Below are 27,637 nucleotides of genomic sequence, written 5' to 3'. Positions count from 1 at the left end.
TATTCAGTAGTATAATCTGTCTCTAGGTTTTGTATTTTAAGTTACTGACAAGCAGGAGGAAAAGGAAATCCAAACTTGGGTTGTGTTCATTAGGCACCAAATGGAAGATAATTGGCAATCAGGGAAAGACTACCTGAACTTGTCCAAGAAATTCACATTTTCGTTGCAAAAGTTAACACTTTCCGTTGGGTGTCCCAATGAATACAACCCTGGTGATTACTTTAATGCAGACAAATGAAATATTGAAAAGCTGTTGCATGAAAAATAATGAAAGCTTGACATGGACAATATACACCACTTTATATTTATAAAAATACTGTAAAAATTCCACACATCTATCTGCACAGTAAACACACTGAAAGAGTGTCTCTTACCAGAATTTCATACAGACTGAATGCTTCACAAGTTGTCCTGCCCTTGTAGTGGTTATTATGGTATGGCTTGAACTTCTCATACAGCAGAATTACAACATCTCTTATACAACCTGATACCATGATCTTTAGTCGCTTATAAATTTAAGATATCAACGGTATCGCTCTCATAAACCTTGAGATGTCTCTCCCAATAAAGTGAAGCACCTATTGAATATGTAACAGCTATGCATTCTGCTTTAGAAACATTTAAATAGCTAGAGGCAAAGAAATTGGGAAACAAAGTGATTTGTTGACTACGGGGCTATTGTCTCCATACTCCCAAGCTATTCAACCTTGCATGCCAATGGAATGAAATTACAGAGACCACTGAAACAGCCCTAGTGTCCTCTCTTCTGTCACACAATCACAGCTAAACCTGAGGACGAAGTTCACTGGAGGTCAGATGTCTCAAATGTTTTTTACAGTAATCTGATATGGAAATTTGGTTGTTGGGGAATCCTAGCTCTGGTCCAGGGCGTTAGTGCGTTCCTTTGGTCCACACACAGTCGAGGGCGGTTCCTCTAGTAACGCCCTGGACCAGAGCTAGAGGGATCCCTGCATTAAAAGTGAATTTTTAAAAACGCACCCCTGTCCTTAGCCCTTTTTCAGTAACAATACAGCTTTATCTGCTTGTGTTGATCCTTGCTCCGTATGTAACTTCTCCCTTCCCCACCCCCCTTTAGTAATGGTACACTTTAATCTGGTTGTTGTCATCCAGGCTCAGCTGGACCAGTCCACTCATAGTTGGGGGGGTCCGATAACGTGTGAACAGAGGTCTGATGAAAGCCTGTTAAGGAAATGTACAAGATTGAACCAAGCTCCATTATAAGTGGTGGTGTGTGAGCATGTTAACAGAAGGATACACACTGGGGTCTTTCCTGCGTGTCTCTAGCCATCTCTTGTTGCCGTCGATCAGACCCTGAAGCCTCTGGCCATCCATCTCCACTGCCTTAGGCTGCATGGAGGACAGACTACGAGCCTGCTCACTAATACACACAAACACACATTTCTGTAGTACCTTCCTTCTACAAGATAAGACTACTGTGAAAGGGATGAGTGACAGTCTAGTGTTTTTTTTTTTACATTTTCATGTTTGTTATTTTCATATTTACCTTGCAGGACTGTACCCTGAATAAAGTGCATTGGTCCTCAAGGAACTGGTGGCTATGGACTCAATAGGAGCCCCTATAGAAGGGACAAAGAGAAGTGTAGTCTCGTTAAACCAACAACTTCCCCTACCTGAAAGTACACAGACAACCCTGAACGGAGAGTTCTTCAGTCCACAGAACTAAATAGAACACATATTTAATATAACATATATGATATTGGATCTCTTTGGTTGAAATGTACCAGGGAAGAGCTTGGCCCAGCGGCTGTTGAGCAGGTCCTCAGAATCCCGTGGTTGGGTGGAGGTGCTGTGAGGGGCCCAGGAGGGCCCAGACAGAGGCATGGAGAGCTGTGAAAGAGGCATTGAGGTGGGGGTTCGGGGCTGGGAGAGGGGCAGAGGTAGTGGGAGAGGCTGGTAAGGGGTCTGGCGTTGAGTCAGAGAGCCCAGAGCCCCCAGGACTGTGTTGAGCTGGCCAGAGATGTGCTGGAGCGACTCGGCTAAGTGCTGCACCTTAGCTGGCACTGTGGGCTCCCCACCTGGAGAGGAGAGAGGGGAAGAGAGAGGAAGAGAGAAAGGGAGCGAATGTCGGAAAAGAAGAAGACAGGTAGAAAAGCAAGGGACGAGGTGTGAAAGAGAGGGAAGGAAGGAAGGAGGGTGAAAGGGGAAAAAAGGAGAAACGATGAAGGGGGAGAGAGAGTATAAATAACATGGCAGCAGAGGAGTACAGGCCTGTTATGAGTGTGTAAGGAATGGATATTCACGTATGTGTGTCTCTCTCACCTGGGCCATCATGGCCGTTGCTGACGCTGCTCATATCCGATTCAGTCACATCAAAGGTCACCTTCCTATCAGCAGCCAGTCTGCCCTGGTCATCATAGTAGTGATGATGGGAGACCTGGGCAAGGGAAAGCAAGAGAAAAAAGAAAAAAAAAACTCCATACTTTTGTACTTTCTAACACGAACACTTGATTTACAATGATTTAGCTGATAACTGCTTTATTGAGGAACGTTTTACCAACAACGATTGGCTTAGCTAGCTACCTTAAGTTGAACACACTGACTGTAAGTCACTCTGGATAGGACTGTCTGCTAAATGACCAAAACGCCATGTAAATGCATACAAAAATATGCATGTGTAATGCATGTAATGCATACAAAATATGTATGTGTACAAAACATTAGGAACACCTTCCTAATATTGAGTCGCACCCCCCTTTTACTTGAAAACAGCCTCAGTTCGTCGGGGCATGGACTCCACAAAGTGTCGAAAGCGTTCCACAGGGATGCTGGCCCATGTTGACTCCAATGACTCTCACAGTTGTCAAGTTGGCTGGATGTCCTTTGGGTGGTGGACCATTCTTAGTACACAAAGAAAACTGTTGAGCGTGAAAAACCCAGCAGTTCTTTTTATTTAAGTCAGTTAAGAACAAATTCTTATTTACAATGACGGCCTACCCCGGCCAAACCTGGACGACGCTGTGCCAATGGGACTCCCAATCACGGCCAGATGTGATACAGCCTGGATTCGAACCAGAGACTGTAGTGACGCCTCTTGTACCGAGATACCATGCCTTAGACCGCTGCGCCAATCGGGAGCCCGATTCTTGACACACTCAAACTGGTGCGCCTGGCACCTACCACCATACCCCATTCAAAGGAACTTAAATCTTTAGTCTTGCCCATTCACCCTCTGAATGGCACACATACACAATCCATGTCTCAAGGCTTAAAAATCCTTCTTTAACCCGTCTCCTCCCCTTCATTAAAGTGGACTTAACAGGTGACATCAACAAGGGATCATAGCTTTCACCTGGATTCACCTGACCAGTCTGTGTCGTGGAAAGAGCAGGTGTCCTTAATGTTTTGTCCCCTCATTGTATAGTGTGTTGTTTATTAGCAATCTACTGAAGTATGTATAACGTTATGGGCATGGTATGTAGTACAGGTGGTGTACAGGGGGCAGGATACGTGGTATATAAACGTGTTATGGTGTAGTACTAAGGCACCTCTTCAGCTACGGAGCTCTCTAGCTGTTGCAGCCTCTCCTCTTTCCTGCGTAGCAGCGAGTTCCCCCTCTGCACAGTCACCCTCAACTCCTCCACGTCACTGGCCTCCTGAGGAAGACAAGCAGAAACGAAAGAGAGCGACAGAGAGAGGGAGGGAAAGAGAGCGAGAGACGATCCAGGGACAGTTACACACGGAGGTCAAGCATACTCTCTCACTTCATGAATGTTCAACACAAGGGCGCTAGGGCAGGGTGTAGGAGTCTATAAGGGATAAGGAAGGGAGTCACACTTACACGTACCTGCTGCAGGTTCCTGTACATCTCCTGTGTGGCCTGGGCGTGCGTGGTGGTGTTGGGGTACTGAGAGGAGCTGGACAGGGCCTGCGCTGCCTGCAGCGCTGCCTGTCTCTCACTCAGACGACCACTCTCCCTCTCCAGGAAGCGCCGGGCCTTCTGCAGGGACAGGCCCTCAGAGGAGATATACTGATGCAAGCTGGGAGAAGGACAGGAAGAGAGAAACACACACACACACCACATAGAAGTTAGTCAGGATAGAAAGGTGCAACATGCATGCATGCTCTCTCTCACACACACACACACACACATACTCGTCCAAGCTGCTCTCGCTGTCTCTGGAGATGGGGGAGAGAGGAGGTTCTTTCAGGTGTTCCACATGCAGCACTTTCTCCCGTCCAGCAGAGGGCGCTGCCTCGCTATCCTTCTCCTTCTTCCTCTCCTCCTCCTCTGTTCTGTCCAGTCTAGTAGAAGGCCTCTTGATCTCACTCTGCTCCAGATCACTGCAATAGAATCATGTGTTTGTCCCTGAGAAAGTACCGCTTGAGAAAGAGCTCAATAGTCTGGCAAGCTACAATTGAAGTCTCCCACTAAGTCTGGAAGACATGCTACTGTCAGCTGCAAGGTGTCAATGAAAGTGTGAACGGAGGTTGACCCCAACTAACGGGCCAGGTGTGTGTGTGTGTTTCAGTGGAGGCTGCTGAGGGAAGGACGGCTCATAATAATGGCTGAAAACCATGTGTTTGATACCATTGCATTCACTCGATTCCGGCCACTATTATGAGCCGTACTCCTCCCAGCAGCAGCCTCAACTGGTGTGTCTGTGTACCTGACTCTGCGGCCCAGCCGATCACAGCGCTCCTGCAGCAGCTCCACCTTGCTCTCCAGCCGGTCCCGCTCCTCCCTCATTCTCTCCAACTCCTCTCTCGCTTTGGTCCTGTCCTCCCGCCCTCTCTCCGCCTCCTGGCTCGCCCTGTCCCTCTGTCCTTCCACCCGCTCCAGATCCCCTCTCAGTCCATCTCTCTCCTGCATGACTCCAGCCAGAGCCTGAAAACATCACAGGCTTAACATCTACAGCACGATGAAGACCGCGGTGGTGGTGGTGGTGGTGATGACGATGAATCCTCACCTCAATTCCTCTGTCTATCTCATCCTCTTCATCCCCAAGCTGCTGCCTCCTCTTCTTCAAATTCGCTCCCTGAACAGTGGCAAGTGGATATGTCCTTTAATCAACAGCGGCCAACCACACACATACACAGTTCATTCCTTTCCAAAGCCGAGGCCATCCCTAAGTGTTCCAGATAGTGACGCAGACACATATCAGTGCAACAGTGACTGATTACCTGGGTCTTCAGTATTGTCTCCTGGCTCTTCAGTTCCCTGGCCCTCAGCTCCAGCCTGTCCCCCAGCTCCTGAATCTCTACCTCCTGAGGGATGACAGGTGTTTAGAGATGATACATGTGTGTGTTCGTGTGTGTGTGTGTCTCTCTGTCCTCACCTTGCGTGTGTGTGTCTGGCGGGTCTTGCAGAGCTGGGAGTCTAGCTGTGTACGGAGTCTCTCCAGCTGGGCGCTGTGTGCGGCCAGCAGGCGATCCCTCTCCTCCTGCAGGACACACAGCAACTGTTCCTTTTGGACAGCCTCCTGGAGGACAAAAGCACACACAGACAGACACACAAATAGATCAGGAGTTAATTTCCACAATATGTAACTGCAGCATTACATGTAGGGACAACAGTGCAGAGGCAACAGCCAAAGCAACAATGACAGTAGCAGCAGGCAGGTTACGAGAAGCTGTGACCTTTGAACTGGGTCTCACCTGATCCAGATGACTCTCTTTGATAGAGCTGAGTTCTCTGTGGTGGTCGTCTTTGAGCTGCCCCAGCTTCCTGGCGTGGTCACGCTGCACTTCCTCCCTCACTTCCTGGAGCACGTCTCCCAACTGGACCAAGTCACAGTCAGTGGGAGGGATTCATAATGTCACAACGCTCTATAGGGTTTAGACTGACATACTGGTAATATGTGTATCTGCAGTCAGGGAGATGAGTGCTATGGTTTTGTGTATCAAAGGTGGGAAGTAGTGTGTGTGTGTGTGTGTGTGTGTGTGTGTGTGTGTGTGTTCTATCACCTCTCTTTGGTACTCTGCTAGATGCTGCTCTGGGCTACGAGGGCTCTTCAACTCCCTCCACCTCTCACTGGCACTGCTTCTCCCCTAAGGAACACAACAACACACTGTCTTCAACCATCACCCGTGTGACACACACCCTATCCTAGACTCACTCCATGTATTTCCCTCACAAAAACAATTTCAGTTATTTCGAGTACACGTGTGTATTGGAAGGCCCCTCTCCTATATCTCCCCCCTCCCACTCTCCCAGCTCCTCTCCTACCTCCCCCTCTCTCACCTCCTGTTTGAGGGAGCTGAGTTGCTCCTCCCGCTCCCCAAGCAGTCTCCGCTTCTCCGCATGGAGCTTCTCCTCTGACTCCTCCCTCAGTCGCTCCAGGTCCCGCCTCCTCTGGGCCTCTATCCTCTCTCGCTCCGCCTCTGTCTCCGCCTCCAGGGTGGCACGCAGCTCTCTCAGCATCGCCTCGCCCTCCTCCCTGATGAAAACAACACACACACGAACATAGCAAGCACACACAATCATTTCTAGCGCGAATCTTTTTTTGTCTTGTTTTTTTCCCAGTGACCGAGCGGTATTTCTATACCTACTGTATGTGTAGAAAGAACAGTATCGCCTAAGCACAGAACAGTTATGTGAAGCAGTGTCATATTAATATAGCTAGGGTCGCTGAGCATGTGATCTAATGGTCAGTGGAGCACTCCAGGGAGATTGCTGTCATATGAATGTGTGTGTGTGTTTGTGTGCTTATGCAGATGGATGAATAGTAGAGAGATGAGTCACCTGATGTTGCGTTGCTGGTTCTCTCTCTCCCTCCGGGCCATCTCCCTCAGCTCCAGTAGCCTGCTTTCAGACTCCACACTCCGCCTGCTCTCCTCTTCCCTCCCCTTACTCTGGAGCCTCTCCCTCAGGCTCCTGGAAGACCGGTCAGGACCAGAACACACACACAGCAGCGGGTGAGATAACCAGCACTGTCACACAGCCCTAAGCATCAACACTGAGTCACATACTCACACGTCACAGCTCACAAATTCTACTATAACAGTGGACATAAGTGGAGAGGGAGGTTGACCACTCTGTGGCCTGCTGCCTACCTGACCCTCTCCTCGCTCTCCTCCTTCAGCCTCCGTTCCTCCTCCTCCTCCTCCTCCCGCCTCAGCTCCTCCTGAAGGAGGCGCACCTTCTCCTGCCTCTCCCGCAGCGCACGCTCCTTCTCCTCCTCTATCTCCCTCTCAGTCTCCCTCCTCTCCTTCTCCCTCTCCTCCTCCTGGGCCCTTCTGCTGTCCTCCCCCTGTCTGGGGGCTTCCTCTTTGTACTGGGTGTGGGGGCTCCTAACTAGGCGGCCTCTGGAGGTGTCAGGCCGCTGGACCCCCGGCACCCCTAGGCTGGTGCTGACCCCCTCGGCCCGCGGCCGGGGTTCCGGCTCACAGTGGGAGGACCCTGTGGTCTGCTGGGATTCACTGGGCTGGCTGGGGGGCCTGTCCTCCATCACTGGATCCTCCCTGCCTGCACCATGGAGACGCCTGCAGAGTTTGGGAGGAGGGAAGGAGGGAAGAGAGAGAGTGGAGAAGAGGGAATGGGGGGAGAGAGAGAGAGAGAGAGAGAGAGAGAGAGAGAGAGAGAGAGGGAAGGAGAGGAGAGAGAGAGAGAGAGAGGGAAGGAGAGGGAAGGAGGGGAGAGGGAGAGAGAGGAAGAGTAAGAGGAGTCAGATAAATGATTTGGCTCAGCTCTAGACTTGCAGATCTTTGTGAGAAACAGACTACTGCACCAATGACTGACAATATGCTTGTATCACAACGTGTGTTTGAGTTCAGAGAGGACACTTCACTGAAATATGGGCATTTATCAGAAAGGCTTGTCTGCCAACCTCTCTGCAGCTTCTGCCCTCTTCCTCCGTTCCTTCTCCTCCTCCGCACTGACTTTCACTATCCCCACTTTGTCCTGGGGAAAATACAGACTTTTTAAAAAGGTGAATAGCAAAGGCTAACATAACTCTACATGGCATGATGTGAGTGTTCACTCTCAAAATAAAACAACGGTACAAACAGTGCCTACAGACTCTACAGCCAGAGAACCACTGTGACTGAGGAGAGAGAGTGTAGCTGAGGAGGAAGGAGGTGAAGAGGGGCGAGCGAGGGAGAAAAAGAAAGGTGAGGAAGAGATGGAGAGAGCGTGGTACCTGCAGGAGTGGACTAACAGCAGGGGAGAGATCCTTCAGGGCCAGGACTTTCTCTGACAACTTGGAGCCAAAACCAGACTAAAGGGAAAATGGAACACAACACTGTTTGCCTTTACTCAACACACCCCTTGATAATATCTGTTTAAATGTCACATTATAAAGCCTCTATTCTACAGGGCTATCTACTGGGACATGATCTTAATTCATAATAAAGTACCTTGAGGTCCTCAGTGGAGGAGGATGCCACCTCCATGTGCTCGCTGGCCTCCGACTGCTGATGTAAACACACTCAGTCACTGACATGAAGCATAGTGCCACCGTATCACCTCAACACCGTACACACACACACACAGACACACACATGCACTCACACACAGATAGATAGAAAACATGGATGCATACTGCCATTCTCAGCGACACACAGCGATTGTGAAGGCTCTCGTAGCAGGACAAAGCAAGTACAGCAGAAAAGGGACAATACACTAGTCAACAGCACAGAGCAGCCATCCCATTGGTTTGATCAGCAAAGCTTGGGCAGACAAGAGGCAAATAGTGAGACTCTACCACACAAGCACAGGGCTGGTCAAGCAGGCAGTAGAGACAGAGAAACACAGGCTACAGCACTGCAAGTTTGGACTGAGAGGACCGGCTGCCTTGGGGGCTGTATAAGAGGATGGGGCTGCCTTGGGGGCTGGTGAGAGGATGGGGCCGCCTCGAGGGCTGGCTGAGAGGATGGGGCTGCCTCGGGGGCTGTCTGAGCGGATGGGGCTGCCTCGGGGGCTGTCTGAGCGGATGGGGCTGCCTTGGGGGCTGTCTGAGCGGATGGGGCTGCCTTGGGGGCTGTCTGAGCGGATGGGTCTGCCTTGGGGGCTGTCTGAGCGGATGGGGCTGCCTTGGGGGCTGTCTGAGTGGATGGGGCTGCCTTGGGGGAATGGGGCTGCCTGAGAGGATGGGGTTGTCTGAGAGGATGGGGCCGCCTAGGGGGCTGGTTGATAGGATGGGGCTGCAGTGCTCAGCTCTAGAGGAGGGATGGAGGCAAAACTGGCAACAAGGGGACCAGAATGTTCCAATCCAGTCCTCAGAGCTGACTGCATATACACATATTACCAAAGACACCAATGTGATGTGAGGTACACCATGGGGGGCTGGATTCACCAGGGTTAGGACTTGAGCCAACACAGCCCCTCAGGGAGAGGAATGGTGTCTCCTTTGGCTGAGAGAGGGGCGGAGGTGCATGCAGAGGGGGAGCACACAGGGCAGGGGCCACGACATGGTCAAAGCACACCAAACCCCTACCTCTGCTGGTAGAGGGCTTTGTTTGGGCACATTCTTCTTCTTCCCCACAAACACCTCCATTTTGTCACTTCGTTTAAGGTCTGCTAACTTCTTCTTCCCCAGTGACTTAGCTTGGACCGTTTGTTGCTCGAGTCTCTCGATTACTTCCTCTGAGCTTGTGGATGTTTTGGGTTTCGGTGAGGCTTGCACGATCTGAATGCAGTTTTCCACCACCTCATCACGGTCTTCTTCAAGTCTGTCTCCTTCCTTTTCTTTTCGTTCGCTTTTGACGCACCCCTCCACCTCCTCCTCCTCACTGCTCTCCTCTCCTTCCCTAGCCTGTTTTTCACTCAGCGAGCATCTCTCGAAGACTTTATCACTTTCCTCCCCTTCCTCACTTTTCACAGACCTCTCCACCACTTCACTCTCTCCCTCCTCAGCCTCCTCATCTTCCACCTCTTCCTCACTTTTCACACACCTCTCCACCACTTCACTCTCTCCCTCATCAGCCTCCTCTTTGCCGACCTCCTCTTCCACTTCCTCACTTTTCACAGACCTCTCCAACACTTCACTCTCTCCCTCCTCAGCCTCCTCTTTACCCTCATCTTCCACCTCTTCCTCACTTTTCACACACCTCTCCACCACTTCACTCTCTCCCTCATCAGCCTCCTCTTTGCCGACCTCCTCTTCCACTTCCTCACTTTTCACAGACCTCTCCACTACCTCCCTCTCCCCCTCCTCAGCCTCCTCTTTACCCTCATCTTCCACCTCTTCCTCACTTTTCACACACCTCTCCACCACCTCCCTCTCACCCTCCTCAGCCTCCTCTTTCAACCACCTCTCAACCACTTCATCACTATCCTCATCTCCCTTTGCCTCATCCTCCTCCTCTATACTCTCTCTAACAGTCTCTTCCTTCCTTTCCACATGCTTCCTTTTGAAATATCTCTCGCCCACTATCTCACTTTCCTCTACATCTCCTCCCTCCATCTCTTTCATACATCTCTCTACTACCTCATCACTCTCTTCCTCCTGTTCCCACTCTTTTTCCTCTCCTGCTTCCTCACTTTTAGTGTCTCTCTCATCTGCTTTTGGTTCTTCTTCACTTTTAACACTGCTCTCAACTAGCTCATTGCAGTCCTCCACCTTTTTGGCATGACCTACCTCTAGTTCTTCATTTGTAACACACCGCTCTACTACCTCATCACTCTCTTCTTGCTCTCCAAGATATCTCTCCATCATTTCATCACTTCCTTCCTCATTTTTGTTGACATTTTCCTCAACTACGTCACCAGTCTCGTCTTCCTCCCCATCCTCACTTTTTACACACCTCTTTATGACCTCATCACTTTCCTCCTCTCCCTCATCCAACTTTGCTTCACACTCTACCTCCTCACTGACCTCGGCCTCAACGTCCTTGCCCTCCCCCTCTTTCTTCTTCTCACTCGCTTGCCCTACTTCTTTCTGGTTCTCCTCTTCACCTCCTCCCTCCTCAGCCACACTCTCTCTGTCCTCTCCCCACCCCTCCTCATAATCTTCTTCCTCCTCTCCACTGTCTCTAGTTTTACCAGGCTGGGGGTCTGGGGTAGGGGGGCAGACCCCAGCAGCACTACTGCAGTCCCTGCTGCCTCCGCGTGGTGGGGAGGAGAGGAGGTGGCGTCCACGAAGGGAGTCCTTGGTTGGAAGGGGAGGATGGTGGCCACCAGAGAGAAAGAGAGGGAAGACGTGCATAGACACAAACACAAAAATAAAGAAAGTAGGGGGAGGGGTTGGGGATAATGTGACAAGGAGAAGACACAGGGACCTGAGCAGCATGCAAACCACTCACGCATTCCGTAGGTAGAGCTCATCGAAAGAGAACAGTCATGTCAACAACAAACAACACAGAGAAGTGTGACAAAATCACAGGAAGTGCACAGTTAAACACACACACACACAGAAAGACCTATAACACCAACGTAAAGAGTGATCAAATGAAAGACTCAGATGGCAAAGCAATAACAGTGACAGTATGAGGACAAGAGGACTAACAGAAAGAAACAGTGGCAGCCGTGACCATAGCACAGCTCCCACTGACACAGCAGCTAGACAACCAGGAAGAGATAGACACACAAGAACCCGAAACACATGTTTAAAGTCACACACACACACACACACTTATGAGAGTTGATAAATGACAAAGATGTTATGTCTGAATGAATGAATAGGCCTACACATTTTCCCAACGATAGCTTACACTTTCCATCCCTCAAAGTGTTGATTTTGGTTAAAGGCAATCTAGTAAACAAGAGCAGTTCTATCTAGGTCTGCATCTTGTGATCTCTCTTCAGATAGATCCAATAACATAGTCATGGGTTTGTTCAATATATCTAAGTATACAGTGCATTCGGAAAGTATTAAGACCCCTTGACTTTTTCCACATTTTGTTACGTTACAGCCTTGTTCTAAAATTGATTAAATCGTTTTCTTATCATCTCATCAATCTACACACAATACCCCATAATGACAAAGCAAAATCAGGTTTTTAGAAATGTTAGCAAATTTATATTTAAAAAAAAAATGGAAATCTTATATAGACAGGTGCCTTTCCAAATCATGTCCAATCAATTGAATTTACCACAGGTGGACTCCAATCAAGTTGTAGAAACATCTCAAGGATGATCAATGGAAACAGGATGCACCTGAGCTCAATTTCGAGTCTCATAGCAAAGGGTCTGAATACTTATGTAAATAAGGTATTTTGTGTTTTTTTTTTTTTAAGTGTTTTAACTTTGTCATTATGGGGTATTGTGTATAGATTGATGAGGGGGGAAAAAATGTCATACATTTTTAAATAAGGTTGTAACGTAACAAAATGTGGAAAAAGTCAAGGGGTCTGAACACTTTCCGAATGCACTGTAGGGTTTAAACTACTAGAAAGTCCTAAAACTAACATACACCACAGGATTGACAGTGGGATGAAAAGAGAGAAAGAGACAGTGAGAGAAGTAATAGATTGAGCCACATCAGTAGTGTGAGTTACCTGCTGAGAGGGGGACTCAGGGCTGTGCTCTCCAGACAGGGCCAGGTCCTGTAGCTCTGCTTCTGTCTTCTCCTCTGGTGGGGCCAGTCCACTGGCCTCGCTGTCCTGTTAGCCACACAACACACACGGCAGAGCCTAAATCCATTATACAGAGAGGTTTTCTAATGTAATAATGACATGGGACTGTGCTTATCTGCACTGGTATCATACACTGACAGAGTTGAAAGTAGGTGAAAAGTCCTAAAGGGGCTATGCCATAAAATAAACATGGTGTTGTTGTGATTTGTGAAAAAGGAAGTGTACCTCATACTGCAGCCCTCCTCCCAACGCATCCAAGTCCAGGTGCAGGTTCTGTAACAGTCTGGTCGAGCCACGACGACTCTGCAAACAGCATCACAGTCATACATCTAACTTATACTCCACAAATTAGACACTTCTATTCTCCAAATATTCTGTTTCACAGTGCCCAGAAAGGATAGGTATGCACTTTGCCAGTTGAAAGTCATACCGGCTGCTCATCCTCTGAGATGTTATCCTCTTCATCCTCGAACCCAGGCGGAGAGAAAGCCACACGCTCCTCCTGTCGCCCTCCCAGTAGACTGGACCCGAGGCTTGAGAGAGGACCCTTAGGGGAGGGAAGGAAGGAGGAGAGACAGAGCGAGAGATAAAAGGTTAGAGACTTTCAACAGCACACCATAAGAATAAGGGTAATACAGTACATAAGGTAATGAACTATCATCATTTTTCATCAAGGTGAAAACTCTTACCCCAAGGGGAGTCTTCAGGGGCTCCAGCCCTCCAGAGCTGCTCAGGGACCCCCTCAAGGCCGGGCCATCAAGACCCCGTAGAGGAGCAAGGCTCCCCAGGCTCCCCAACGGGGCCTGCAGGGGCCCAAAGGTCAAGCTTAATGGCTGAGAGACAGAGAGAGACACACGTGAACAAATATGTTGTGTAGAGAGGGTTCAGGTTAATAGTAATCATCATGATATTCAAGGATCTTATCGAAACTGGTATACTGCTCCTATCATTCACCTGCTTCTACCAATCCTTCTCCTATAATTACAACAGTTCCTTTACGCTCTGAGGCTGTCTTACCATTTCCTGCCTGTAATCTGTGGTCCTACCTGCAGAATCCCTGCACTGCCCTACTGGATCAGCCATGCTCTCTCCCATCCCGTCTCTCGGCTGAGAGGTAGGTAGGGGGACATGGGGCCAGGGGAGAGACAGAGAGGGGCCAGGTAGGGGACGAGGCCCTGCTCACAGTCCCTAGCATCAAGTAAGTGAACTCCTAGGATGATCTTTCCCTTCTGCTTGGCCTTCTCTTCCCTCATATGTTTCCGTCATCACTGCCCCAGGTGTAGAATGACCATATGAAGGCATTTGGGGTTCAATAGCCTTTCCTTCCTCTACCTCCACTTCTAAACAGACCACCTTGTCGCTGAAATCACTACTGCTCTCCCTGCCCTCTTCTGCTGCCTCCCTCCATTCCACCACCTCCTCAGTGACAAAGCCCTCTGCTCCCCTCTCGAGACTACCATGACTAACTGCATCAGCTTGACTCTGTGTTTCATCAGTGGGCCCTAGGCCAAACCCCACTGCCCTGTCTCATTCCTCATTGTATGGTGCTAACCCCCCCATGTCAGTTTGAACCCCCTACCAGGGAACCTTTCACTGTTCCCAGGGGTGTTTCTGACTGGCTCTCCTTCAATGCAGGCCTTTCCCCTTTGTTTACAGACTGCTAAGAAAGGATACACGTAGGAAATGGAGAATGACTTAGGACAATGACTTATAACTCTATAATCACTACGATAATTACTATATCGGTATAACTGTATCACTTAGCAACTGGGGGGCATGAAGCAACCAAGCATAAGTATGTGACTATTGTGTTGATGACCAAGACAATATAAAATAAGAATGTATTGGTTCAGCCAAGCCACTCTAAATGCCTCATCTTTGTATTTTGTTTCCTTTCTATTTTCTGCTACGCCTCAGTGACTAAGCGGAATAGCCGTGCTTCTTTGACATTATTTAGAGTTGAAGTTATTTCCAGACCAATACATCTACACACAACAGCACTGCAGTGTTCTGAAACATCTGTGAGTCACTTCATGCGCTTGGTGTATTTCAGAACATAACAACGCCCACTCACTCCTGGTGGCTTCAGGAGCTCTTGGTCTTTTGCCTTCTTCTTTTTCTCCTTCTTGTCTTTTTTATTTTTCTTCTCCTTTTTAGCGGCGGTGGTGGGGGGCCCGTGAGGCTGGGTGCCGGCTCGTTCTCGCTCCTGATTTACCAGGCTGCGGTATTGCTCGTCACACGGGTGGTCCCAGGTGGACTGGCCCGAGGAGAAGTTGAAGTAGTATACGTCCCCCGTCACATCTTGACTGCGAGAGGGGGGAGAGTCACTTCAGCACCTCAGAACTCAGAGAAGGGAGAAGAGACCAGTGAACATATGGTGTCTGGGAATACTGGGAAGTCTACCAGTGTTGACACACTACTAGGGGCCAGAGATGGAGTCAATGTCAGGCGTCTTCAAACTCAGATCACAGTAAAAAAGACTGTGTATCGAGACCACGACCGAGACAAAACTGATCCATGCAAGAGAAGGGTGACATTGTGACCAGTCAGTAGTCATTTGTGATTAATGAATCACTATCAAAAAAGTACTGTTAAAAATTACATTTAAAGTACTGTTTTACTGCAATTAAAAAAACATGCATTTATGGAAGTCAATTTTGGGGTAGCACAAAAAGCATCCCCCATCTACAAATGTGTTGACCATCCATACACAGGTGAGAATATTTGTGTTCGGTTTCAAATTCACTTGATTGGATGTTACTGACCAACGCCACCAGGTTCGGACTCCATCTCTGGCACAGTGGCAGATGCCTGACTGCCTGCTTACCAGGGTTTCCATTCGGGAGGCAGTGGGGCAACAATGCCCTCTCTGGCCAGCCATAGGAGCTCGGGCTCCCGATTGGGATCAATGCCAATCTCTCGTGCGTACTCATGGATCTCTGACAGGGGAGGGGAAGAAGCAGTGAAGAAAATCTCCAGATAACATTACATGACTTCTCACACAACCAAAATAAGTTAGTGAATGTGTCATATGTGGCTTATCTATGTAAAACAGAGCATTGCTTGGTTTTGAGATGTGCCTATGTGTTTGATGCCCACTACAACACTTTGCACCATGCTCGTGTAGTTGTTTCAGCAATGTAGCTTACAGTCTACTGATCTGTCAACTAGAAAGGGAGCCATACTGCCCCTTCTGTATCCTTCTGCTCTACCTTGTTGAGAGGGGATATAGTTCTCATCGTAGTCCTCTTCCAGGATCAGCTGGTCTCCAATCTGCAGAGCAGCAGCTGCTGTCATGGTTACTTAGAGGGGAAAATAGTAATGTCGTAGATGCCATTTCAAAATTGTAACTATGTTCTATTGTATTTTAAGTAGCGCATGCATCACTACAAAACAAACCCCATATGGGACCTCTGGCACATTAGATAGAAACTTCAATTTGTACAAAAAACGTACGATTTAACCTCTGTGTACAGTCATATACATCTATGCTATTAGGTCATGCAAACTCTATCCGCGTAGCTAGTTGGCTAGCTAGCTAAGTGTAACTAGCCACAATGATCAATCCTTTACCACAGTTAAAAGAGGAAACCTTTTCAAAAACGAACTAGTTAACTAACGTAGCTACTGTAGTTAAAACTATCTTCGCGGCTTTAGCTACGTCAGTTAGCTAACGAGCTAACTACATTAGTTGGCCATTAAATTAGAATAATAACTCCCATAATGTTGTTAACATGGTTTCATAGCTAGCTACAGTAACGTTAGCTGGTTAACCGTAGGTTTCCAGTGACAGACCAATGCGGGGTGGCGCCACGTCTCAGAGGAAAACGTTACAGTAACTAGTTAATTCGCTAACATTGGCATATTAGATAGAAACTTCAATTTGTACAAAAAACTTACGATTTACCTACCTAACTACAAGTTATTCTCCTATCCCAGCAAGGGAAAGATCAGTCAAGCGCGATTATTATCGACATTTTCATTACAAAAGAGTAGAATGGTTTCACTGGGTCTGCTAGCTAAACAACAACATATCAAAACAGAATCCGCTGATGGAGCGTCCAGAGACGCTTTTGTCCGTTTCCGGTTCCAACACCCCTAGCAACCATGTAGCACCCACCTACCACTCAGACATATCGCGGTAGATTGGACAAAAGTGATGCAGAAGACACCTCTCATTGGACCTAATCACTGCCCAACAAATGATTTACAGTACTGTAATTCACAGCTAGTACAGTATAATCCCTTTAGCAGGTAATCACATAGTTCAATATGGTAGTGCTTTCATGCTTTCATGCTTTTCATGTCCACATTCTCATTGGAAACGTGAATGCATTTCGCGGACAATTTACATGAATAAATTTAGCAAAATACATGTAACCACGGTCAGTCTGTCAAAAATGATTGGTCGGGTTTCTGCAATTGAACCAATCACATCAGGTTTTAGGAGCCTTCCAGTACGAGGAGGTGTCAAACTGTTGTCATAAAACGTCTTCTCAATGAACTGGTTCCTTGACGAATGTATCCTGCTTTATTGTGGGCAAAGTGATGTTATTGACAGCAACCAAAAGGTATATATGTACTCAGTTCGGTTTTAGCCACCATTAATTATTCACCAAAATTATGGCTTTTTTACTGTAATTATATCCTGCATTGCAACACTATAGATTGGTTTGTCTTTTCTGAATCCATTAATTGAGGCTTCCTTTTCAGTAGGCTCAAACCTAACAATAATATAGTTTAAAAGTATCTATCTGATTTCAAAAACATTGTCACAATACCTGCTGTAAAAAAAACAGCATAGACCAGCATATGCTTGACCAACCAAGACCAGCTTGACCAGCTAGACCATGCTGGTCCGACCAACTTGACCAGCATCATAACCAACTTGACCAGCATGGACCAGATTGAAATTAATGCTGGTCCATGCTGCTTTTTTAAGCAGGGTATTGCTACAGTGTAAGCAGTTTGTTTGGCCCGTAAATCCACACACACATCTACCATAGGGTGGCAGCAAATCAGTCAGAGAAATCCTCTGCTTTCGCCACTGAGCAGTGACTTTGTTCATTGGCTTTGCTCCTAATAAAAATCTGAAAGATACTCCTGTGTCTCATCATCACTGCATCATCGCCCAGTTTCTCTCACCAGCCGTTTCTACTGTGGGATCCTCCTAAAACTGCAGAAGACAAATCAAGGAACTAATTGTTTATAGGGCTTGTGCAAGACAGCAAATCAAATTTCGTGAAATATTATGCTTATTGTCGCTGTCTTTGAACATGACCTCCATGAACTTAAACATGAGATTTCTACACAGTAGTCCAATCTACACAGTAATTCAATACTTGGCTTTGCAGTCCTCTGCTGTGAGAAATAGATAAAGATCTTGAAATCTAGAAATAGTCTAGATCACTCTGATGGAATGAAAGCCTCACACCCAGTTGGCATGGCTGGTTCAGTTTGTGTGTAGATGTTTATTTGTTTAAATGGCTGTAAAAAAAAAATCATATATGTTTCTGTTCATGTTAACCCTCCGCTATCCCGCCACTAGTATTTTCAGCAAATCCTTGATCTAGTGGCCGCCAAATCTGAAGGTAATTGACTGATGGTCATTGTCACAGTTGTGTAAGATCTGTGGCAAAGTTTGCAGAATTCTTTCCAAAATGGATAGATGGCATCTACATTCTTAGAAAAAAGGGTTCCCAAAAGGGTTCTTCAGCTGTCCCCATAGGAGAACCATTTTTGGTTCCAGGTAGAACCATTTTTATTTCCAGGCAGAACCCTTTTGGGTTCCATGTAGAACCCTCTGTACAAAAGAGGTTCTACCTGCAACTAAAAAGGGGTCTTTATAGGGTTCTCCTATGGAGACAGCTGAAGAACCCTTCAAGGTTCTAGATAGCACCTTTTTGGGCACTGCTTTATCTTTCTTTTCTTTTACATAATGTGTAGGTGGTTTGGCCGAGGTTCTAGGTGAATGACCCCTTAATTCCCGGCAGTGATAGGCACTAGTACACAAACATAGGCCTTGGAACTTAAATAACAACATCTACACAGCTAAACACACAACATCTCTTGCTTATACATTTGAGTTCTTTTATCTCGAGTACTCAGACTTCAAGGAATTGAAAAAGTCACAGATTACTTTAAAAAATCGGTGTAAATTAAAATAAAATGTATGGGTCACTTGTTCCCGAATACAACAGGTGTAGACTTTTCCGTGAAATGCTTACTTACGAGCCCAATACAGTGTAGACATTGTTAATGTTGTAAATGGCTATTGTAGCTGGAAACTGCAGATTTTTAATGGAATATCTACATAGACGTACAGAGGCCCATTATCAGCAATCATCCAATGACACGTTGTGTTATCTAATCCAAGTTTATCATTGTAAAAGGCTAATTGATCATTAGAAAACCCTTTTGCAATTATGTTAGCACAGCTGAAAACTGTTGTGATGATTAAAGAAGCAATAGAACTGGCCTTCTTTAGACTAGTTTAATACATTTATTATATAAATTTGGTTAAGTTGTCAACTAATGTGAATTCAATGTGAAATCAACAAAAACTGTCACCATGACATTGGATTTAGGTTAAACATTGGGTAAAAAAAAAAAAAAAAAATTCCCTTACAGTGATTACTTTTTTTGCAAATCCAATCAGTTTCCCACATTGATTCAACGTCATCCCTTTGATAATTTTTTGTTGAAATGACGTGGAAACAACGTTAATTCAACCAGTTTTTGCCCCGTGGGAAGGTTTTGATACTAATATTGTTATTTCCTCTTTTATTTAATCTCATATCAGGTAACAAATGGCAAGTTTCCTGGGTGGAGTCATGCAGGCTGGGTCAGGTGACAGGACAGGAGACAGGCCCCATCAGTCACTCTGTCTTCAGCCGCTCATAAAGCTCAATTGGGTTTCAGTGCACCAACAGGGGGGAGGGATCCAGGAAGAATAGATTGGACGAGGGAGAGTTGGGGGTAGAAGAAGACACGGGGGAATGAGTGTGAAAATATGCATAAAAAAGAAGAAAAGAGAACAGGAAATAGGGCATTTGAATATGCTGAGAAAGAATAGATGCCTAGGCAGGGGTTGGCAGGTAACATAGTGGTTAGAGCGAATCCCCGAGCTGACATTGTAAAAATATGTCGTTCTACCCCTGAACAAGGCAGTTAAACCACTGTTCCCCGGTAGGCTGTCATTGTAAATAAGAATTTGTTCTTAATTAACTGACTTGCCTAGATAAATTAAAATAACAATAATTAACAATACAGAAGTTGGGAAGGAAACACATTCAAATATACTGTTACATGCAGAAGAAAGTAATCTCACTGATTTTGTATGGCACAGTAGGTACTGAGAGTAATGATTGTCCAAGGCAGTGTAAATCCATGCAACTCAACAATGACAATGTGTTGAAATTAGGGCTGTCAGAGTTAGTCAGATAACTCAAGATAACTTTTTGTAATTTTTGCACACATTCTTTTTTATTGTGACTTAATCGCATTGTCTGAAAGCATTCAAAATACACTGAAAACATTCAAAGTACATCTATACAGCTAAAACAATCACAACAATGTGATGTCAAAACAAGTTGACATTGATGTTAAAGAAAGTGTGCTTTATCAATTTACGTAACTTTGATAACCGTTACTTCTGGACAAAATCAAGACATCAATATTCTTGTAACGCTTTTTGTATAATTAAAAAAACAATTATAGCTCAATTTGAGCAATTTCTGAATTTGCGATTAATCTTGATTAATCACAGCAAATCCTGCGATTAACTCATTTTTTTTTTTAAATGCGTTTGACAGCCCCTGCAAGCAACACTGAAGCATGCATGAGAGCACCAGCTGTTCCGGACAACTGTGTGATCACGCTCTCCGTAGCCGATGTGAGCAAGACCTCACTGACATTTTCAACCTCTCCCTGGCCAAGTCTGTAATACCTACATGTTTCAAACAGACTACCATAGTCCCTGTGCCCAAGGAAGTGAAGGTAACCTGCCTAAATGATTACCGCCCCGTAGCACTCACGTCGGTAGCCATGAAGTGCTTTGAAAAGCTGGTCATAGCTCACATCAACATCATCATGCCAGAAACCCTAGACCCACTCCATACTGCCCCAACAGATCCACAGATGACACAATCTCAATCGCAATCCACACTCCCCTTTCCCACCTGGACAAAAGTATATGAGAATGCTGTTCATTGACTACTTCAACACCATAGTGCCCCCAAAGCTCATCACTAAGCTAAGGATGCTGGGACTCAACACCTCCCTCTGCAACTGGATCCTGGACTTCCTGAAGGGCCGCCCTCAGGTGGTAAGGGTAGGCAACAACACATCTGCCACGTTGATCCTCAACACTGGGGCCCCTCAGGGATGCGTGCTTAGTCCCCTCCCGTACTCCCTGTTCACCTACAACTGCGTGGGCAAGCACGATTCCAACACCATCATTAAGTTTGCTGACGACTCAACAGTGATAGGCCTGATCGCCGACAACGCTGAGACAGCCTATAGGGAGGAGGTCAGAGACCTGGCAGATTGGTGCCAGGACAACAACCTCTCTCTCAATGTGAACAAGACAAAGGAGCTGAGCGTGGACTACAGGAAAAGGAGGGCCAAACAGGCCTCCATTAACATCGACGGTACTGAAGTGTAGCGGGTCCAACACACCAAGACAGTTGTGAAGAGGGCACGACAACACCTTTTTCCCCTCAGGAGACTGAATAGATTTGGTCCTCAGATCCTCAAAGTTCTACAGGTGCACCATCGAGAGCATCCTGGCCGGTTGCATTACCGCCTGGTAAGGCTACTGCTCGGCATCTGACTGTAAGACGCTACAGAGGGCAGTGCGTACGACACAGTACATCACTGGGGCCAAACTTCGTGACATTCAGGACCTATACTATATCCATACTAGGCGGTGTCAGAGGAAGGCCCCAAAAATTGTCAAAGACTACAGTCACCCAAGTCATAGACTGTTCTCTCTGCTACTGAATGGCAAGCGGTACCGGAGCGCCAAGTTTAGGACCTAAAGGCTCCTTAACAGCTTCTACCCCCAACCCATAAGACTGCTGAACAACTCAAGTAATCAAATGGCCACCGGACTATTTACATTGGCTTACAAGTAAGCATTTCACTGTAAGGGCTACACCTATTGTATTCGGCACATGTCACAAATAACATTTGATTTGATTTGAACAATTTTACTATGCTGTGGGGATGTTTTTCAGCAGCAGGGACTGGGAGACTAGTCAGGATCGAGGGAAAGATTAACGGAGCAAAGCACAGAGAGATCCTTGATAAAAACCTTCCAACAGGACAATGACTCTAAGCACGAAGCCAAGACAACGCAGAAGTGGCTTTGGGACAAGTCTCTGAATGTCCTTGAGTGACCCAGCCAGAGCCCGGACTTGAACCCGTTCAAACATCTCGGGAGAGACCTGAAAAGGGCTGTGCAGCGACACTCCCCATCCTACCTGACACAGCTTGAGAGGATCTGCTGAGAAGAATGGGAGAAACTGCCCAAATACAGATGTGCCAAGCTTGTAGCGTCATACCCAAGAAGACTTGAGGCTGTAATCGCTGCCAAGGGTGCTTCAAAAAAGTACTGAGTAAAGGGTTTGAATACATATGTAAATGTGATCGGTCTGGGTTTAAAAAAAATATAATTTGCAAAAATGTCTACAAACCTGTTTTTGCTTTGTCATTATGGGGTAGTGTGTGTAGATTGATGAGGGAAAAACACAATTTCATCAATTTTAGAACAAGGCTGTAAGGTAACAAAATGTGGATAAAGTCAAGGGGTCTGAATACTTTCTGAATGCGCTGTACAATGCCAGTCAAATGTATTTAGAATTCATGTTCTACATTAACAGTTTTCATACAACAGAATGCTCAAATTTCAGCTAGAACTCAAGCCCATGGGTCTGCAGGGATGTCCCATTAATAAATGAACAAGTTCTACGGAGCTCACTAATCCAGTGAGGAAAACTAGAAGTTCAAATCAAGTCAAATGTATTGGTCACATGCACAGAATACGACAGGTGTAGACTTTACAGTGAATTGCTTACTTACGAGCCCATTTCCAACAATGTAGACTTAAAAAAGTGAGACAAATGTTTGCTAAATAGAAAGGAAATAGTTACACAATAAAAACAATAATGAGGCCATATATAGTCAAACTATATACAAGTTCGCTTACAATATGTCAATGGATTTCTAATGACACACAAACACTATGATGACAGACACTCAATCCTCTATCCCAAGGAAATTCCAATTCCGCCGATTGACATGGAGCCACATTGACAAAGTCCGTCGATGACGGAACAAGTTACAGCTCAACACTGACCCTTTAACCTATTAATCACCATGGAGCATGCAGCACACACATACAAACACACACACACACTCTCTCCCTCTCCCTCTCCCTCTTTCTCTCTCTCTCTCTCTCTCTCTCTCTCTCTCTCTCTCTCTCTCTCTCTCTCTCTCTCTCTCTCTCTCTCTCTCTCTCTCTCTCTCTCTCTCTCTCTCTCTCACTCTCTCACTCACTCACTCACTCACTCACTCACTCACTCACTCACTCACTCACTCACTCACTCACTCACTCACTCACTCACTCACTCACTCACTCACTCACTCACACAACTCGGGGCTCCCGAGTGGCGCACCGGTCTAATGCTCAGTGCTGTATCACAAACGGCCGTGATTGGGAGCCCCATAGGGCGGCGCACAATTGGCCCAGCGTCGTCTGGGTTTGGGTTTGGCCGGGTTAGGCCGTCATTGTAAATAAGAATTCGGTCTTAACTGACTTGCCTAGTTAAATAAAATAAATAAATACAAATATAGAAACACTGTGTCCCATTGGAAATTACAACATGCTCTATGACACTGGGGTTTATGGCCCTGGACCTGATGTCCTCTCTTTGTGTCTTATCAGTGATCTCAATCAAGCCAGCAAACGCTGTCCAACCCCCACACAGGCTCCAAAGCAACAGTCAACACACAAGAGAAGGAGTCAGAATTGATAGCAGAATGTTATTAGGTTGATTTCATTCAACTTACTGTCTTCTCTTTGACTGTGTTCCCAAAGTTCTACCAGATGTATATAACTTGTACATAAAAAATTAAGAAAGAGATACATATACACTCTGACATGCTGTAGGTCTCCACAAATCAAACAATGGAGCCAACCAATAGTGATAACCCAGTATTTAACTGTCACTTTTGACCTCTTTAGAATCTTGTTATATACGAGCATGTTTCTTTTTGCTTAATCTCATTGCTGGATCGGGGACAAATCTCATGTGTCCCTCATTTGGTAACCCTAATCCCTCCAACCATGTATAATCCATTCTCTTCTTAGTGAACAATGTTGTGAATAAATGAACAAGATAACGTCAGGCTAGCAGATGTTCCTCCTTGGTGAAAGGTCTTTGGTAGCATCAAGATGCTAATGCATCCTCAGGGTGCTTCTGTCACCTCTCTCTCCCCTGCTGTCTGGCCCATCTCCCTGGTTCCGGCCCTTTCATGTCTCATGGTAATGCCACAGGAGATAGCAGCTCAGATAGTCCAGCAAGGCCAGGCAAGAATGGCCATTGTCCTGGAGGCCAAATGTCCCGGGCAACCATGGAGCACATGGTGGTTGTATTGTGTGTGAAAGTTTTACCATCGCAAGGTGATTGAGTTGATTGTGGCATTGGGAGCACAGTCAGAGTGGAGATTGTAATTATTCACCTGAAAATGAAATCATATCACAATTAGAATAGATAGCCATTTAGAAAGACACAAAATAGGATCGAGAACATTTGATTATCCATGATAATACACACACAGACAAGTGTGTGTGCATGCGAGTGTGTGTGTGCGCATACACTAGTGTGTGTCCACAGCGTTTCACTTTGCTGACTCCCCCTGAATGCACTCTGCAGGTGACCATTGTACCCGGCTCCTCCCTGTGAGACGGTGTGGGGGTGAGGTCCACCTCCACGGAGGCACACAACCTCTCACACCTCTCCCCCCTCCTGCTGCTCCAGCCCTATAAAAAAACAAAGCTGGCCCTCCTGTTCCCCAGTCTCATAACGACCAATCACCCACCAGGTAAGAGAACGACTGGGAGAGCTAAGGGCTGGGGCTAGAGGCCAAGGATACGCAGAGGACGACTGAGGAACTAGCAGAGAGAAAGGCAGACTAGAACTTTCCTGCGAACTTTGTTTGCCTCTTATTTTGAACGCTTATTACCACTTTGATATGAACTGTTACAAATACATTGGGCAGCAGTTATCACTTTAGCAATACGTCTTCCAGACAGTTTGCGATACTTTACTAAAGAGATGCGAGGGAACAATGGAGAAATAATTGTATTAAATGTCCTAGAAAAAAAGATAAGCTAATTTTCTTCCTATGCCAATAACTTTCAGTGCATCTTTATTACTCTGAACAACTGCTTAAGTGTAACCTCTGTCTAGGGCCACAGTATTCCAGCGATGTGTCTGTTTTAGTGCAGGGATTGGGGATTAGGTGGTAGGAGTTGAGGGTTAATCTCGTTGAAGGAACAGTATAACTCTATCCAGCTCTGTGTAATCTGACCAGATTAGAGGTCCTTTCAATAGGCTGACATATGGCAAAGCGTAAACTGATTGAGGGCAGCCTGGAGTTGCGTGTCTTTGGGGGTTTGCTCCTTGTGCTTCTCCAAGTGAATCATTGTCTAGTTTGCTTTTGGTGACATTTAAAGTTTGATTTAGAGTGTTTTGCAATTAGTGATTTGTTACACTGTTCAAGTATTGTTCAACTCTAAATCTATTTTTAACCATTCAATGTTGACTTCCCATGGTTTACAGTTTCAATTGTGACTATTTGAATTCTTGTCTTGCTCATTGTTCATCACCTGTTCTCTTTTCCCCCCTCAGACCACCATCATGAAATTCCTGGCTCTTGCACTCACCATCCTGCTGGCCGCAGGTTAGTATCCCATGCTCTGGTATATTGAAAAATTCAAAATTAAATCTTACCAAATTCCATTACAGTGCCGGGCCATTCACCACTGTTGCCCAACCAATGTCTGACCCTCTCCCCTCTCTCTCCTCTCCCAGCTACCCAGGCTGTTACCATGCAGGCTGATGCTCCCTCTCAGCTGGAGCATGTGAAGGTAGCCATGATGGAGTACATGGCTCAGGTGAAGGAGACCGCACAGAGGTCCATCGACCTTCTGGATGACACAGAGTACAAAGATTACAAGTAAGAACATGTTGCATTTCATCTTCTCTATCTTCAATGGTGCCCAAACTCCACAGATATCTAAAACAATCTCTCTCTCTCTCTCTCTCCCTCCTCTTCTTGGTGTTCCTCTCAGGGTGCAGCTGTCCCAGAGCCTTGACAACCTCCAGCAGTATGCCCAGACCGCCTCCCAGTCCCTGGCCCCCTACAGCGAGGCCATCGGCGTTCAGTTGACTGATGCCACCGCCGCCGTGCGCGCTGAGGTCATGAAGGACGTGGAGGAGCTGCGCTCCCAGCTGGAGCCCAAGCGCGCCGAGCTCAAGGAAGTCCTGGACAAGCACATAGATGAGTACCGCAAGAAGCTGGAGCCCCTGATCAAGGACATCGTCGAGCAGCGACGCACCGAGCTGGAGGCCTTCAGGGTTAAGATGGAGCCTGTTGTGGAGGAGATGCGCGTCAAGGTGTCCACCAACGTGGAAGAGACCAAGGCCAAGCTCATGCCCATCGTGGAGACCCTCCGTGCCAAGCTGACCGAGCGTCTGGAAGAGCTGAGGACCCTGGCCGCCCCCTACGCCGAGGAGTACAAGGAGCAGATGTTCAAGGCTGTTGGAGAGGTGCGCGAGAAGGTGATGCCCCTGACCAACGACTTCAAGGGCCAGGTGGGCCCCGCCGCCGAGCAGGCCAAGGAAAAGCTCATGGCTTTCTACGAGACCATCAGCCAGGCCATGAAGGCATAAACGCGCCCTCAACTGGACCCCTCCCTCTCTCCCTCCCTTCTCACTCACACTGACCCACGCACCATACGTACCAAGCGAATGCCAAACTGATGCACTTCCTCTGCAGCGACATGGCAGGACTCTTACTCTCTCTAACCACCACCACTTGCGCTCAAGCACCTGCAAGCGCAGACACTAACACACTATTGCATACATTCAGTTTTGAACTGTGTTCAGGGCCTGTGTGCACAATCCTAGGCCTGCACAAACTCGACTGTACTATGAACATCAAGTGTGAATATTCTTGTGTTGCTGCTTGTTCAAGATAGCTGTGTGCTTCGAAACAGCTCAATAAACACCATACTGTTTCATACTATTTCATTCTCTGAGTTTGACTTCTATGTATTGGATTGTTTAGAACAAGCTTTTACATGTGGCTCTCACAACTAACATGGCGCTCTGTGACAAAATAGCCATGTTGGGTTTATGTGTTCTACCAATATGTGTTCGATGACAGGATTTCAAACCACAAAATAATGTCGTTCTTCTTTAAAGTCTCCTCTCTCAGCATGATCAAAATGTAACTTCATAAGCAATATAGACTTATGACAATGAAACAAACACACGTCTCTTCCACGGATATCATGTCACCGTAACAGTGTTTCTTCGCATTCGTTTAAAAGAATGGTTCATCTAAAAATGATAACTGATCAAAACAAAAACAAATGAACTTTTTTTAATTATTTCGTTAGAGATGGTGCTGATGGGGAGCTAACACCGTCCCATCACCGAGTATGTGCACACACACACACACACACACACACACACACACACACACACACACACACACACACACACACACACACACACACACACACACACACACACACACACACACACACACACACTGGAGCACTAGGAGGGGGTATGACTGTTGGTAAAAAAAAACTCTACTTTATGAGTTTATGCTTCTTGAGTTATAAGGTTGTTTAACAATCATGCCGTCTAGACATAAGTTGGTTCTCTGTAGAGTAGACTTCCACCAATACCAACTTCTGTCCCTTCACATGTAACATTACTAGATATTAAGCAAGAGGGTAGTGATGGGTGAGGCCTTCAACGGCTCAGTTGGTAGAGCATGATGTTTGCAACGTCAGGATTGTGGGTACTGTTATCTGCACTAACAGTGTTATGAAATCATA

General features: G+C 46.5%; 2 protein-coding genes across 7 annotated transcripts; one reads left to right on the top strand and one right to left on the bottom strand.

Moving 5' to 3' along the window:
- Positions 1-283: 283 nt before the first annotated feature.
- LOC139549746 (centrosomal protein of 164 kDa-like) lies at positions 284-16,599 on the bottom strand. Of its 6 annotated transcripts, none has more exons than XM_071360462.1 (29): positions 16,407-16,599; positions 15,708-15,797; positions 15,323-15,434; positions 14,570-14,801; positions 13,185-13,328; positions 12,926-13,042; positions 12,721-12,798; positions 12,418-12,522; positions 9,417-11,069; positions 8,338-8,394; positions 8,121-8,198; positions 7,809-7,882; positions 7,036-7,464; positions 6,725-6,856; positions 6,224-6,419; positions 5,947-6,030; positions 5,638-5,760; positions 5,319-5,462; positions 5,164-5,247; positions 4,950-5,018; positions 4,650-4,867; positions 4,135-4,323; positions 3,821-4,019; positions 3,528-3,635; positions 2,302-2,416; positions 1,764-2,057; positions 1,526-1,598; positions 1,277-1,399; positions 284-1,189 (listed from the first exon to the last, which is right to left on the bottom strand). In XM_071360462.1, exons 2-29 carry the CDS (start codon positions 15,790-15,792, stop codon positions 1,093-1,095), a joined length of 5,412 nt encoding a protein of 1,803 aa, XP_071216563.1. In that variant the 5' UTR covers positions 15,793-15,797; positions 16,407-16,599; the 3' UTR covers positions 284-1,092. The 6 variants fall into 6 exon arrangements, with proteins under 6 accessions (XP_071216563.1, XP_071216565.1, XP_071216564.1 ...); XM_071360464.1 differs by having other exon boundaries at positions 3,827-4,019; XM_071360463.1 differs by having other exon boundaries at positions 8,338-8,391.
- A 7,906-nt stretch (positions 16,600-24,505) lies between these two features.
- On the top strand, positions 24,506-26,811 carry LOC139549021 (apolipoprotein A-I). Its single transcript, XM_071359064.1, has 4 exons — positions 24,506-24,603; positions 25,413-25,464; positions 25,596-25,740; positions 25,856-26,811. Exons 2-4 carry the CDS (start codon positions 25,422-25,424, stop codon positions 26,454-26,456), a joined length of 789 nt encoding a protein of 262 aa, XP_071215165.1. The 5' UTR covers positions 24,506-24,603; positions 25,413-25,421; the 3' UTR covers positions 26,457-26,811.
- Positions 26,812-27,637: the final 826 nt, after the last annotated feature.

Source organism: Salvelinus alpinus, chromosome 22 (genome assembly GCF_045679555.1).
Source record: "Salvelinus alpinus chromosome 22, SLU_Salpinus.1, whole genome shotgun sequence".
Lineage (NCBI taxonomy): Eukaryota > Metazoa > Chordata > Actinopteri > Salmoniformes > Salmonidae > Salvelinus > Salvelinus alpinus.
Note: the sequence above shows the minus strand (reverse complement) of the source record. Positions and strands in the feature narration are given on the sequence as shown.